The sequence below is a fragment of the Ictidomys tridecemlineatus genome, unplaced genomic scaffold (genome assembly GCF_052094955.1).
Source record: "Ictidomys tridecemlineatus isolate mIctTri1 unplaced genomic scaffold, mIctTri1.hap1 Scaffold_112, whole genome shotgun sequence".
NCBI lineage: Eukaryota > Metazoa > Chordata > Mammalia > Rodentia > Sciuridae > Ictidomys > Ictidomys tridecemlineatus.
In genome coordinates, this window is record NW_027521049.1 from 132,791 (window position 1) to 148,479 (window position 15,689).

At 38.5% G+C, this 15,689-nt stretch overlaps 1 protein-coding gene and 2 non-coding genes across 3 annotated transcripts in view; 1 reads left to right on the forward strand and 2 right to left on the reverse strand.

The window, feature by feature from the left end:
- Window positions 1-229: 229 nt before the first annotated feature.
- The window catches only part of LOC144372512 (HEAT repeat-containing protein 5B-like), a 29,550-nt gene continuing 14,090 nt past the window's right edge, over window positions 230-15,689 (reverse strand). Inside the window, exons 6-7 of the mRNA XM_078035855.1 lie at window positions 4,242-4,326; window positions 230-813 (exon numbers count right to left, since the gene is read on the reverse strand). Coding sequence (XP_077891981.1) covers window positions 4,322-4,326 — 5 coding nt within the window. The 3' untranslated portion in view covers window positions 230-813; window positions 4,242-4,321. The remainder of the gene's footprint in view (window positions 814-4,241; window positions 4,327-15,689) is intronic.
- Window positions 11,200-11,306, forward strand: LOC120888261 (U6 spliceosomal RNA). Its single transcript, XR_005731754.1, has one exon. It is a non-coding gene; the product is annotated as a U6 spliceosomal RNA (small nuclear RNA).
- On the reverse strand, window positions 14,650-14,722 carry Trnaa-agc (transfer RNA alanine (anticodon AGC)). The gene has a single exon. It is a non-coding gene; the product is annotated as a tRNA-Ala (tRNA).

A 15,689-nucleotide genomic window follows, 5' to 3' on the forward strand; every position in this document is an offset into this window, starting at 1 on the left:
AAGGTTTACATGGACAGCCACTGGAAAACACCAAAGGTAGTTTAGTAGACTGGAACAGGAGGCCAACTATCCCATCTGTCCTGCCACAGGTCCAGCCAGACATCTCAGCAGAACCAAGAAGTAGCATTGGAAACATGACCTGCCTGAAATGTCGCAACACCTCCCTTCTCTTGTTTATCAGATTGATTAATTTGTAGCATGTTTGTGTGAAAGTGTGTGTGTGTGTGTGTGTGTGTGTGTGTGTGTGTGTGTACGTGTGTACATACATGTGCATGCTCATGTGTTTATATGAAGCATTCCTTTACTGCCTGGTCGAGGTCCCTGATGCTGTGGGAGGAGCAAGGAAGAGCCTCCACATGAGACCTTTGGAACACTGCTCCTGCCTTCTGTTCCCAAGCTGCTGGCCTTGGGTGGGTATGAGACTTTTCTTTCAGAGAGTAATTTGAGGTTCCTTCATTGGAGACACCACTACCTAGATGTGAGATTCATACACTTTTGAAAGCCCAAGAAAATAATCTTCCTGGAATTTCAGCTTTTCAGGGTACAGGGGAGCTTGACTGTGGGTGAGTCTCTGGCAATTACAAAACTTGTTGGCAAAGTTAGGCTCCATCACATACTGCTTCTCATTTTCCACAGCAGCTTCTACAGTGATGAAGAAAATGTTGATTCCAAATTCTCTTGCAAGCCTTGAAGCCTCCTCCACTTTGTCTGTGGGCCAACTATCCATCATCACTACGGCCACATTGGGAGTACCACCTCTGTTTCCATTGGCTTTGGAAAAGAAGGTCTTGGTCACAAAGGAGATGGCCCAGCCTAGAAGAAAAAGACTCATGCTTGAAGGGATTATGCCAGTGGTAAATTCAGAAACAGATCACAGCAGCACAAAAAGGTCCAGAAAAACACACTTATTCCTTCCCAGTTTACTGTTCTATTTTTTGAACCACTTTAGTTTTAGGTGTACAATTCAGCGGCATTTGTGAGTGTACAGTTTAGTGGCACTGGGGCACATTCACAATGCAGCTGTCACATCACTCCCTTAGTTTCATTTTAAGCCTTTAATTTCTAATTGCCTTGAAAAAAGTTATAGGGACCAGCAAGTAGCAGGGAAATACTTTCATAGAAATAAAGGGACTCTTATTTGCTTGGGTACCAGACTCACTCGAAGTCTCGAAGCTGCCTCACGTTTTGTCCTAGAGCACAGGATCAGGGGAGTTGAACTGGAGTGACAGTAGCCTTCTCTGGGCTTCCTAAATCCTGGGAGCTGCTGGGCCTGCAGGGCTGTATTCTGTGGTCAGCGGTCTTTGCGCCAGTTCCAAGCCAGAGGCCCAAGTTTGGCTGTCCAGGGAAGAGCTATACCAGGAACTGAGAGACTGTGTTCTAGCCCTGGCTGTGCCAACCACTGGCTGTGTGGCCCTGGATGGTCCCTAATGGTCTCTGGGTCTAAACTTCCAGGCCAATGATCTGCTTCAGCTGAGTGCAACAATCATGAGAGTTTGTGAAACCTTGAGATGCCTTTCTCCCATGTGCAGGGTCTCAGGACATTTTCAGAGTCAACTAGATGACAAACTATCCTACTTTTCCAGCAATTTCCCACTCTCAGTGCTAAAAGCCCAAGTTCCCCTGGGCAAATTGGGATGACAAGGCTCCCTTGCTGGGTTGTGTGGAACCAGTGTGTGTGTGTATGTGTGTGTGAGAGAGATGTGTATGTATACCCATGCATCCTCTGAAATTATACACAGGATCTTGTGTATGAGTACTATCTGGGTAGCAAGGCCATACATATTCTTTTTGGAGATTCTCAAATGAGTCCCTAATAACAGCTAACAACCACCTTCTTTAAGTAAATATTATTACACTCAATGCTTCTCTGGTTTGGGCAGTATAATATTACCTGTCAAATGAAAGTATCAAATGGTTACATCTAAAGTCCTGGAGAAGTGTCTTAGTGAACCCCTGTGAACTATCTGCACTGAACCTGGTTGCTAAGAGAAAACATTGGCTGCTGAAAACTGCTTCCATGGCCAAGGGATAATTTCCATCAAGTCCCAAAGCTTCCAGTAGTCCTTTCTGGCTCAATATTAGGCACCATAAGGGAGCCAAAAGATCACTTTGCCCCACCTAATCTTGAGTCTAGTTGAGCCCACAGTGAACCAGTGCTTGATGCACATTCCACCCACCTTGCAGTGGATTTTTATTGTTGTTGTTGATTCCTTCCTTCCTTCCTTCTCCTCCTCCTCCTCCTCCTCCTCCTCCTCCTCCTCCTCCTCCTCCTCCTCCTCCTCCTCCTCCTCCTCCTCCTCCTCCTCCTCTTCTTCTTCTTCTTCTTCTTCTTCTTCTTCTGGTACTTAGGGATTGAACTCAGGGGCACTTAACCAATGAGTCATATCATGAGCCATTTTTTTTAAAAATATTTTATTTAGAGACACGTTCTCACTGAATTGCTTAGGGCTTTGCTAAATTGCTGAGGCTGGCTTTGAACTTGCAATCCTCCTGCCGCAGCCCCCAGAGCTGATAGATTACAGGCATACACCATTGTGCGGGGCTTGTAGTGGGTCTTGAAACCAGATGCTGGATGTCTGAAAACTACAATGTCCATACTCTCTTGCACCTAAATTTTCAGCTTTCTTTTACTTTCACAAATTGATGTATTTACAAGAGATTTAGAAGATGACAGCAGGCAGGGGCTATACTTTTCTTTCAGCAGTTTATGCTGATGAGAATCTGTAGAGTATTTGACTTCTCTTGGAGCACCATTGACAGACATGTTTGTGTGGTTGCTAGCTTTGATGGTGTTAGGAGAGAGGGTGCAGAATAGCCCTTTTGTGGGCAAGAATGGGTCAGGGAGGACTTGGTTCTGGAGTGGCAGCTGTAGAAGAAGCTTCCTAATTGTAAGCTTCCTGCTGAAGCAGGTTCCTGAAGAGGTTATGGTGCCAGAATTCAGAAAGTTATTTCTAGATCTTGGAAGAGGTAGCAGCTCCTTTGGAAGCCCCGTTTCCAAAAGAAGCTCCCAAATTCTGCTTCTTCAGTCCTTTCTATAATTCTCATAATGTTTAATGCTCTGAAATAAATCACTTTATACCTGAACCAGCTGGTTGGATTCTGTCCTCTGAACCCAAACTCTGAACCAGAGGCAGAATTCAAACCTGTGGTACACTGAAAAAGGTATACTGATTAGGTTGAAACACCTTTCTGATCTCCTCAGGGAAGTTAGTTGTCTTCTGAAGTTTTTCTCCAGTAAAATTTTGCTCATGGAAGTATTAAGTGGAGAACAAGTCAGAAATCAACTTTATCATGTTTGTAATGAAGATGCTTTGGAATTTGGGGCATGGAGAACAGCAGCTTGGTCAGTGTTTATTTAACATTGTTCAAAAGTGACAGGCTCTGCATTTACTTGATTCTTATGTTTGATGGCTACAAAATGTTCTCTCAGGGTTGGGGGAGGAAAATAATTAATCAGATTTATTGTAACTCCCTCAAGGATAAGATAGTTCTACACCCTGAACGTAGATTCTCCATGCCAAGCAAATGTGGCCCACATCTCCAGTCCTTTGGATTTTGATGGTATGAACAGGTTCCCTGAGAAGCATATAATCATCCCCCTTGTGTCCCCCAAAATCAGGCTAACATTTATACATTAATTACACATTGGCATGGGTTCTTTGACAGTCTGAGCACGGTTAGTGTGAAAATGTGAAACTGTTGTTTCCTAATGCCCCATCACCTCTGGGTGAAATGATAAAATGGAGTTTCTGAACCTGCTCCAGTGAGGATTACATCTTGAACTTCTGTTTCCCCCTCCAAAGGCTCAAACATCACAAAAGATTCATCTTGAAATAGAGGACAAGACTCTGTTTGCAACGTCATTGCTGCAACAGTAGCTGACTGGAACAAGACTCCCAAGGAGCACTGAACTGCTTTCTGATGGAATTGGTGGTGGGATTTAATGTTCAATCTTGGCAACTTAGAGTCCAACCAGGAAATAGTCACAACAGCAGTCCTGCTTGTCCTGAAGAATGTTGGCATCCTGAGGAACCAAGCAAGCTGGAACTAGATGACACATGTTTTGACAATTTTTGCCACCTGAACTCATTATAATACTTTAGAAAAGACACAGATGTTACATGAGTCATTTGTTGATGGATTCTTTTTTTTTCCTCCTTTAATATAGAATGTTAGAAGACAACCACATAGAAAGAGAACCATGGCAACAAGATAGAATTATCTGAAGTGGGGTCACATACCTACATTAGAAAGTCCTCCTCTCTGGGTAATTCTCTCAATAGCTGTCTTCAGGTCTCGAGAATTCAAGTGAGTTTTGAGGTTAAACTGGTTAGCAGGGTTGTCATTGAACAGGTAGAACAAAAAAAAAATTAGCTCAAAAGTTATTACTGTCAAGAAAGGTAAAAATAATACTTAATTCTTTTATATACAAAGAGAAGCTGCTTCAAAGCCTTAAACTGTGGTTCATAAAATGTTCCACTGTGGGCAGAGTGATGGGAAGACAGAGACCGGGATCCTTCACAGGGCATGGAGAGAGGTTATTTCAGAATTGTAACCCACTGTATGGGTGTGCAATCCATGTAGTCAGATGGGGGTTGGTTTACTGCTTTGCTACCACCATTTGGGATTCTTAACAAGTCTTGAAAGAGGACCTGCATATTATGAGGCTATTTTGGGCAATAGGTTACCAAGTCCTCAAGTGTGGGCATGGAGACTTTTTTTTTTTTAAATTTGATGGTACTGGGGATTGAACTCAGGGCCTCCTGCATGCTAGGCAAGATCTTTACCACTGAGCTACACTCCCAACCCGGGAGGAGACTTTCAAAGCATCTTTTCCAAGATCCCCAGAAGTAGATCAATGAGAAGTTGCTTTGGGCAGCAAAGGTGCCTGACAGTAGATCCCTACTGAGTTCTTGGGGATAGATAATGCAGTCACCAGGGGACCAGTCACCAGGATCTAAGAGACAGGAGACATTCTCTGCTTCTTTTCCCACCCTTCCTTCTTTCCTCTTTTCTAATCTTCTTAGGTATCTCAAGGTGATCTGAGTTATTTCCATAAGCTGTGCTTATGGCAGGTGATGTAAAGCTGGGGTGGGGAGATAGAAAGCCACTTTCAGGGGAGACAGGAAATGTAAAATAAGTTCAACCAAGGTAAGGCCTTGAGGCAGCTCCCCAACAGATGAAAACTAAGTCCCATGGTGAGAATTAAATGAAAACAAGTAAAAAAAAAAAAAAAAGCAAAGCAATCAGGAAATGGGGAATTTTGGACTTCTTAGTGGAGCATCAAGTGTCCTTATCTGAGGAGGTAGTCACACACTTACACTCTTACAAAGCAATCCAGTGATGGATGGAGGCTCAAACCTTTCTTTTTTTAATATTTATTTTTTAGTTATAGTTGGACACAATACCTTTATTCTACTTAATTATTTTTATGTGGGGCTGAGGATCGAACCCAAGGTCTTGCACATGCTAGGCAAACCCTCTACGGCTGGCTGAGCCACAACCCCAGTCCTCAAACAATTTCTTTATAGTAACAAAACCCAGACTCATGTACTCCCATTGTTTGGCTTCATATTTTGGATTTCAAAGCCTCCATGATTTGGTTCTAACTTATGGTGATACTCCTCTCTCTTTTTCTCTCTCTCCCCCCTCTTCTTCTTTACCAAGATATCCTATATTCTAGTCAAAATGCCAAAATGAACTGCTCACTCCTTCCTGTGTTCTATACTATCTTGTTACTTTGTTTTTGTTTTGTTTCGTGGTACTGGGGATGGCATCCATGGGCACTTTTTGCCACTGAGGCTGGCTTTGAACTTACGATCCTCCTGCTTCAGCCTTCTGAGTGGCTGAGATTACAGGCATGCATCATTACACCCAGCAAGTCTTGTTATTCCTTGTGGTCATGTTTTTCAGCCACCACAAGCACTGGCTTGTAGGGGACAGTGATGTGTTACCTAAAAGAAACACAGGGATCTGTTCCTGTGTACAATCTGGTCATAGTAGTATCATCAACAGATCAACACATTACCTATTTTACATGTGTTTGTCTTTGAAGATACTGAAAGTTTATATTTCTTAAAAATTAATGATATCTATTTTTAAATAATACAACATTAGGTGAGAAGGGTTTAATACTTTTCTTGACCTTGGATAATGTGCAAATGTCTTTGGCTTTCAGTCTCATAACAGTGCTGTCCATTAGGCTTTGTTTGGTGATTTGCTTTTTAGTCAGTTGTCACCTCATGAATTCCTGAGTTTGGTCTCTTTTCCATCTTTTCCACAGCTTCACCACACATGGTAGATGTTACTTAAGCACTTTCTGAAGCACACTCACATACCAATCAGCAAATATCCTCTCCTATTGCTGAATGTACCAAATTACCAATTAACATTGAGCTTACAACCAATGGCGCTATATCTCATGCCTGAGAGAAGCTCATCTAACTTTTGTGACTTTCTCTGGAAGCCATAGCACAGCCTTCTTGTTACATCACTATTATCTATCAGAAGCAAAGAGGTTATTACAGAAAAAACATAGCTTTCCAAAAATTGAAGGAGCCAAATGGGAACCATAGACAACTTATAAATAGGTGGAGAATAGGTGTCCCAAAAAAGCTCTCAAAACTACAAGGAAGATGTTGTTAAGAATACATCAGAGGGCTGGGGATGTAGCTCAAGCGGTATCGCACTCGCCTGGCATGCGTGCGGCCTGGGTTCAATCCTCAGCACCACATACAAAGATGTTGTGCCCGCCGATAACTAAAAAATAAATATTAAAATTCTCTCTCTCTCTACCTCTCTCTTTAAAAAAAAAAAAGAATACATCAGAGGCACCAGGCACAGTGGTGCATTCCTGTAATCCCACTGACTGAGGCGGCTCAGGCAAAAAGATGGCAAGTTTGGGGCCAGCCTCAGCAACTTAGTGAGACCATGTCTCAGAATGAAAAATAAAAAGGACTGGGGGTGAACCTCAGTGATAAAGCATCCTGGGTTTAATCTCTAGCATGCCAAAAAAAAGAGGTACAATTTTGATTAAATAATAAACAGGAGCCACTCATATTAGGAGCTAAAGGTAAACTCAGCAGAGGAAAGGAGATGGTGGATTTCTTCCTTATGTTATTTTTTAAAAGTTGAAAAGATCACTACTCCCAAGTGCTTCCTAGCAACCAATGAGCCAGAAAACACTGTATCAAGTATTGGACAGCACCCACAACATTCTAGGCCAATCTGACAAAAAATAAATGCAGATAAGTCACTGTGATTTAAATAGCATAAAAGGGATTAAGACCTAAAGGAGGATATGGAGAACTGGAGGCCATCCTGCAGATTGTAGCATTCCCGAGGGCTGCTGAGCTGGCAGGGTATGAAAATACAAAAGCACCTTGTACAAAACCAGGGTTCAAAATGGTAGGCAGGAGATTATAGGCCTTATATCTCCCTATTATGCCAAGTAAGCACATGGAGACTAAAATAAAAGATTGACTCACAGAACACTTATCAGCTGGGCTCTGCTGATCTAAGCTGGGCTGGGCCGGACAGCTTTGCTTCTTGCTGCAGGCCTGTGGGTTGGTGGGGGAATCTCTCTCTTCTACAAGGGTGTATTCTGGTGTTGGTGCTACTGGGACAGCAACTTTATAAGAGAAGTGCTCATGGTAAAGGCAAAGCAGCAAGAGGATAATGGAAAACACGTGGGAATGCTCAGAACTGGCACACTGTCATTTCTAGCCAAAGGAAGTCCCATGACTAAGTCCAAAGCCAAGAAGCAAGAGTCTACACTACTCAGGAAGAGGCTATGGCAAGAGTGTGAATCTGAGGGGAATGAAAAATTGGGACCAGTAGTAATCCAGTCTAACACACAGGGCCTTAATAGTCAGCCTTTCCTTTGTCCTTATGTTTACTGTGAATCTTGAAATAACATTCAACTGAATTAAAAAAAAAATCTAACTCATGAATCTCTCCATTTTATTGTTTAATTTATTTATATTTATTAGGATTATGAACATTGCTGGTTTTATTTAAGTTCATTACTTGTTTTTATGTACTATTCTTAACTTTATTTATTGATTTTTTTTAATTTATTAGTTGCTCAAAACATTACAATGATCTTGACCTATCATACATTTTATTTAAATGGGGTATGAATTCTTATTTTTCCACATGTACAGATTGCAGTATCACATTGGTTATGCAGCCACATTATTTAGTTTTCTATCTTCTGATAGAATAACCACCTGTTCTATGTTCCCTCCTCCCTCTCTGTTATTTTCAGAATTTACATATTATGCTTCTGAACTTTTAGTGTTGTCCTTTCGTGCGCAGCTATTTACCCCCCCAACAAATAATATATAAAATGACAATACATCTGCTTTTGTGTGTCTGTGTGTGTGTGTGCATGTGTGTGTGTTTCATTAAAATGAGTGGTTATTTTTTTTCAAGTGATTTTAAATGACCAGTTATTTGAGTCTTTGAGAATTTACCCAAAGAAAAACTTCAAATTGAACTTGACAGTTCTTTCAAATTTCTGAGCAGAAAAAAAGAGGGAACAGCTGGAGCTAAGACAGAGGCCGCCCCAAGGGTGAAGAGAATTTGGGGGAAGAACAAGTGATAACCCATTGTCTAGGCTCCTCTGCTACCATCTGGCTTCTTGGCAATCTCTCTCCCTTCTTCTGACTGCTTACCTGCCTTTGCATCTGACTTCACTTAGACTCCAGCCAAACCTACTGCCTAGATCTGAAGTCTGCTAATGGCTTGGTTGGGAAAACAGCCAATAATAAGTTAGAAATGAAGGAAATCTATCATTTGAAACTTTCTTTGAGTCCAAGAACTAAATCTACATAATAGGCTTGTGATATGATGGGAAAATAGCCTCTGTTAGTTGTTGTTATTATTACTATTATTATTTTCTCTTGGATGAGTATGGTTGAGGTTAAGGAGCTGCCTAATTTTAAAATTATTTTATTAATTATATTTAATAAGTTTATGAAAATCAAATTTAATTTTAAATTAAAACTAATTTTATCATAATTGATATCTGAGAAATAAATACTTCAAATCCAAAATCAGGATTACTTTAATAAATTTAAATAACACAGGAGAGACCAAATTGATTACACAATTCTGAAACTGTAGCAAGACTTCTCTTGTTGATCAAATTTTATTTTTCTAAGCAAAGAAGACAGGGATTTGACATATTCAAAACCACATACAAAACCACATTCTGGTTTTCTCCCCTTCAACTCCATCTCTTGTTTCTCTTCCCCTTTTCCCTTTTAAAATTTCCAGTGAATGAAAATTCTACTCAACAAATATAGTTTTCTTTTAATAACTAAAGTGTCCCCATTTCTAAGCTAAGAACTGAATTTCAAACAATTATATAACCTTCATTCTCTGAAAATAAGTCTGTGTGTGTGTGTGTGTGTGTGTGTGTGCATGTCTGTGTGTGTGTGTGTAAGAAGAAGATTTTTGAACACTGGCTATTCCTGCCAAGAATGCAACTGAAATACACTGGCTTCTAGGTATAGCCACTTTCTCAGCAGAAGACACACAATCTTCATTTAGGTGTGAATTATTCAGAACAGCACCACCTCCCCAAACTCCTGTTAGACTGCTTCTCAAAAGAATTAAAATGTGATATACTTTTGCACATTATTTTTTTTACAAACCTGACAGAGGAAAAATATCTGGACTTTGTGCCAGAAAACAAAGAAAAATGAAGTTAATGTCTGCTTAATTTTTTGAACACATGCTTTTCTTAGATTTTTTTTTAAAACAGGATTTAATATATTTTGAATGTACTACAACTCTATTCTGCAGGCTCTCCATTGGGTATTATTATTGTTCAATATGTGTTAATTATAGTACTTGTTTTTGTTCTCTAAAATGGAAAATTCCACCATTATCTATGTTATCTCCTTTTCCAGATTTCCCCTCAGCAGCAGGACATAAAGTAACAAGAGTAGGAGAGTAGGACTGGTTTGAACCAGCTAATCCAGACTTTCCCATGAACTCATAATGTTTAATATGACCAGTAAGCTGACTGCATTCAAATTTAGCCAATACATATAAATTTACTAGGAAAAACAAGACAATTTAAATAAAATGGTTCTTAGTATTTGGCAATATCCAAATTAATGCTGCAACGTTAATTAAAAAATTAATTCTTCCTTAATTTTTTAAAAAAGGAAGAGGGCAAAATGGAGTTTTAAAGCAGAGTTCAAATACTCAGAGGAAGAAAAGTATGATGAAAGAAACCCAATATTGCTGACATAAAAAGTAATAACAATTATTTTATAGTTAATATTTATTGCACATGTACTAAGAAGAGCATTTCATGTGTTTTAATTCAAACTTTACAATGTCCCAATAAGGTAAACTCGATTTTTATTGGACATCTAAGGACACTACCACATGGCCATAGATACCAGCACAAAATAAAATGAGGTGAAGAAGGCAGGGGCCAGGTTATGTAGGACCTTGAGAATTGTGTTGAGGAGTTGGTCTTTATCTAAGGTAACCAGCTGAAGAGTTTTTAGTAAGGTGTCAAATTTTAATATATGTCATTTTATTTTGTGTGTAGAAAACAGCAAATACAGAGCTACTCTATGAGATAAACAGTATTATTGTTCTTATTTTGCAGAAACAGAAACTGAGGCAAAAAAACAAACAAGTGACTTACCAGTGTTATACAAGTTGTGACATAGCTGGATTCCTACCCAGGCTGAGCTTACCATCCACAGCTATATTTTTATTTCTTCACCTATGATGGGAGTTTTATCCTGATAAAATCATCTTAAATTGAAAATATCATAAGTCAAAAATGTATGAATATACCTAACCTACTGAACATCCTAGCTTAGCAACAGGGTACACTATAGAGACATGGTTGTGTTTCCTCTTAGTAGCACGAGGCTCTACTGAAGCTGACCAGGAGCAGCAGTTCACAGCCACTACCCAACATGGAGAGAGACTATCCTATGTCTATTCCTCACCTGGTATAAGACTAAAATACAAAATTTGAAGTATGGAGCTTACTGAATGTGTAGCACTCTTGCTTGTATCATCATAAAGTCAAACAAGTTTAAGATGAAACATTGTTAAGTCAAGAATCATCTGTACTGCAAATTAGCATGGTGAACTGGAATAGGGTAGTAACAGTAATAATAAAGACACATGGAAGAATTTGGTAAGATATTGAGACTTGTGCCCACTTCGGCAGCATATACACTAAAATTGGAGTCACACAGAGAAGATTAGCACAGCCCAAATGCAAGAATCACATGTGAATTTGTGAAGCATTCCATGTTTTTAAAAAATTTATTGAGATCTGGTGATGTATTAAGCATAGTGAGTGAGAAGGCCAGAATTGTAAGTGATGATATGCTTTTGGCTTAAGCAAAAGGAGAATTTAGCTGTTGAGTGGGAGATCATGGTCACAGAAGCAGGTTTTAGGTAAGAAGATGAAGAGTTCAATCTTAAATTAATCAAGTTTGAGGTGTTTCTGAGACAACTAACAGGTTATTTAAGATGTAAATGTGGCTGGGTATGGTGGCACATACATGTAATCCCAGCAGCTCAGGAGGCTGAGGCAGGAGGATTACGAGTTCAAAGTCAGCAAGTTCAACTTAGCAAGGTACTAAATAACTGAGCAAGACCCTGTATCTAAATAAAATATAAAAAATGGCTGGGGATGTGGCTCAGTGGTAAAGCAACCCAGGGTTCAATGTCTGTTACAAAAAAAAAAAAAACAAAACGACGACAAAAAAATAAATCTTAAGGGCTCCTGATAACCTTTAAAAAGAATGTTACCTTTTGTCCTCTTGCATGCCGTATTTTGTACCATTCCTTCCTTTTTACTACCATCTGTGATTGTTTTATTCCATCTCCTGCCAGAATGTAAGCCTATTATGATAGATTCTTTGTTTGACCACTATATTCCCAACATCTGTCATACATAAATTGTCCAATGAATGAATAAAAGACAGCTTTGGAGAATCATATCCAAAATTTTTTGATAAAGGGGAATTCAAGTTCTCCTTATTCATGTGTCCAGTGTGAATAAAAGCACTGTCATAAGGCAATCCATTTGAGGAGCGGGTGGCTTACTAGGGATTGAACCTAGAGGCTCTTAACCACTGGGCCAGCACTTTTTATTTTGAGATAGTGTCTTACTGAGTTACTTAGAGTCTCACTAAGTTGCTGAGTTGACTTTGAACTCACAATCCTCCTGCCTCAGCTTCCAGAGCCACTGGGATTACAGGTGTGAGCCACCACACCCAGCTCTATTTTTATTTTACAGCTTAGGAAACTTTTTTAATATTTATTTTTTAGTTATAGGTGGACACAATGTCTTCACTTTACTTTATGTGGTGCTGAGGATCGAACCCAGAGCCTCACACATGCCAGGCAAGCTCTCTACCTCTGAGCCACAACCCCAGCCCCAGGAAACTCATTTTTAAGTAATTTGGAAAACACTTATGTGACATACTGACCTGTTTACGCAGGTGGGCTATCCTGGACCTCCTACCTAAAAATTAATGATCACATGGTTCTTTTCAAATATGAGTTCCTCTAAATCACTTGGCTTAAATGAACATCAGTTTGTCATTGTCTTGACATTCTCTACCCTTCTCCACCTCCTATGTATACACACTGGGGTTCATAGTATTCAAAACAGTACTATCAAAAAATTTAGTATTCACTAAAAACAGGCCAAACTCCATTAACTTTTCTACTTGCTGCTCAACTAAAATGCCGTTAAAAAAATATAACACTTCGTTATATCAAAATATTTGGCAATGTAAAAGGTTTCCTTTATATTATTTTCTTGGAGTTTAGAAAAGAGTGACCCAGTTTCATTTTCAAATCTGTTTATTCCAAAAACATTACTACATTCTAAAGATTCAACAATCTATCAAAATTCAAGTCTGTTTTTTTTTTTGGTCCCTGGTAGGACTAGAAAACGGTCATATTTTTATAACCCTTTTAGGAAATCTATCCTAAAAAAATAGTATACAAGGTTTGACTTTTCAAAAGTCAAATGCAACATTATATTGAAATGTAAAAATTGGAAACAAAGTATCCATGTACAGGATATTGATAATGGCACATCCAACATTAAGTAGCCAGCCATCAAAATGTCATTGCTAAATCCCTCTTATATTTTCAGAGTAGTAGTACGGGGGAAATGCTTATAAAATAAATAGAGGAAAGCAAGATACAACATCCACTATGTAGGATGATTGCAACTATGGAAATAAATAAAGTCAAATATTAACATTTGTTCTGGTTGGTGGGTTCTGGGAATTTTTCCAAAATTTTGCTGAATGTAAACTTAATGATTGAAATAAATTAATTCATAACAAGATATAAAATTGACTTTCCTTTTTCCTGAGTCTCTTTGTATGCTCATTGGACAAGATTAAAGCCCTTGCTGGGCATAGTAGCACTATCCTATAATCCCAGCAACTCCAGAGGCTGAAGCAAGTAGATCCCAAGTTCAAGGTTGCCTCAGCAACCTCAGCAACTTAACAAGACCCTGACTCAAAATTAAAAATAAAAAGGGCTGACAATACAGCTCAGTGGTAAAAACCCCTGGATTCAATCCCCAGTACCAACCAACCAACCAACCAACAAAAAGATTAAAGCCCTTTTTTTCACAAACAAAACAAAAGCCATTTTTCTCTCTAACTTGAAATAATTTGAAATGAAGAAAGAGGTAAAGAAAATAATCAAAAACAAAGGAAAAAGAAAGGAAGAAAGTATCAATAATGGAAGTTAGAATACTCGAAGAAATCCACTTAAATTTCTATGGATTCTTTGACTAGAATTGACAGTAGTGGGGTAGGGGAAAAGACATTACAGGTATGAGAACATACTGAGGTAGAAAGCCATGAGTTCCAATGACAGAGACAGAGAATTGTGGATATCGGACAAAGGGTGTAAACAAATTCCTCTTTGGGAAAAGAATAGAGTAAATGGGAAAGAAAGAGTAGTTGTAACTTGTCACTGGTAGACATGATTATCACATGCTTGCTTAGGATAATTTTTATAAAAACCTGGGATAGTTATGATTGATATATAAAATTCTTACTTAAGTAAAATTCTGTGAGCTGTATAAGAAAGAACTAGAGATGAACTTATAATGATTAAATCAGGTTTTTAAAATAACCCATCTGATGGAAAGTATTAAGGAAATAAATTTATTTATAGCTATACTTTAGCCATTTCTTACACAAACATAAAAATTCCAATTAAGAATGAAGAAAATGTGTAGCTGGGTATGGTGGCATAGGTTGGTAGTCCCACTGACTCGGGAGGCTGTGGCAGGAGGACTGCAAGTTCAAGGTCAGCCTCAGAAATTTAGTGACACACTGTCTCAAAATAAAAAAATAAAAAAAATTCTTTAAAGAGGTGGGGGTGCGGTTCAGTGGTTAAACATCCCTGACTTCAATCCCTGATACCCACCCCCCCCAAATGTGAGGAATACTAATGCATATAATTAAATAGTTATTTCATAAATTAAATGTTCTGGAAATTGGCTAATTATATCCATCATTCAGTACTGTTTGAACAGAAGACATAATGAATATAAAGTGTCTAACACAAGTCTGACATTCAACAGAAATGGCAGCTTTTGTCTTATTTATTTTTATGTGGTGCTGAGGATTGAACTCAGGGCCTCATGCTTGCTAGGCAAGCGCTCTACCACTGAGCTATAGCCCCAGCCGAGAAATGGCAGCTTTTATTGATAGTTAATGATCTGTAATATTTTTTTGCAACTTCATTTATTTATTTATTTTATGTGGCTGAGGATCAAACCCAGTGCCTCACATATGCAAGAAAAGCTCTCTACCACTAAGTCACATCCCAAGCCCCATGATCTGGAATACTTTATAATTTCTGTGCCTGCATGAAATATTTGATGTTTTATGCTGTCATGCTGTAACAACAATTTTACACACATGTAAAGACTATTTATCAAACTTAATATTATTATTATTTGCCAATATTAAAGGATTATTAAAAGATTCACTCTTGATAAAAATAAGCAGATAACTATGAAGACAGATGTACTTTTTAGATATGTAAAAGATCAAAGAAAAAATACCTAGTAAATTTTCCACTCATTTTGTAGATGTGGTCCTGTATTTTATCCCTGTGACTAGTAGAATCTATTCAGAACAGGAACACCTGACTTCAGAGCTTATTTTTCTCTAGATAAATTGAGAAGCCAAACCTATAATATTGAATAATGAGAACTTGGAAAGCAAACAGATGATACTTTATTGCTTATGCTATTAAACTACTTGGATCATGCTTCAGAATTCACTGGCTATAATGCTGCTTCTTCTTTTAGCTATATGACACTGGATGTTTATAATCTAAATATATATGATTTTGGGTTGTAAAATCTCATGGGCTGGGGAAATATTAATAAATACAAAGCATCAAAAAGAATTTCCTTTGATAGTTGATTTATCAATGGCCTAAAAATACTTAGAGAAAGAATAAAGATGTACTAACAGAGATAGAGAGAAAGAAAAGGAGAGAGGCAGGGAGGAGGGGAAGAGAGACATTACTAAGATATGATGCAGTCTACCCTGAAAAGGGTAATGATGGGAAAAGTTTGAGAGGTACCAAGAATAGCAAAAAATAGCCAAGGCAGAAATAAATATATAAATAGATGACTG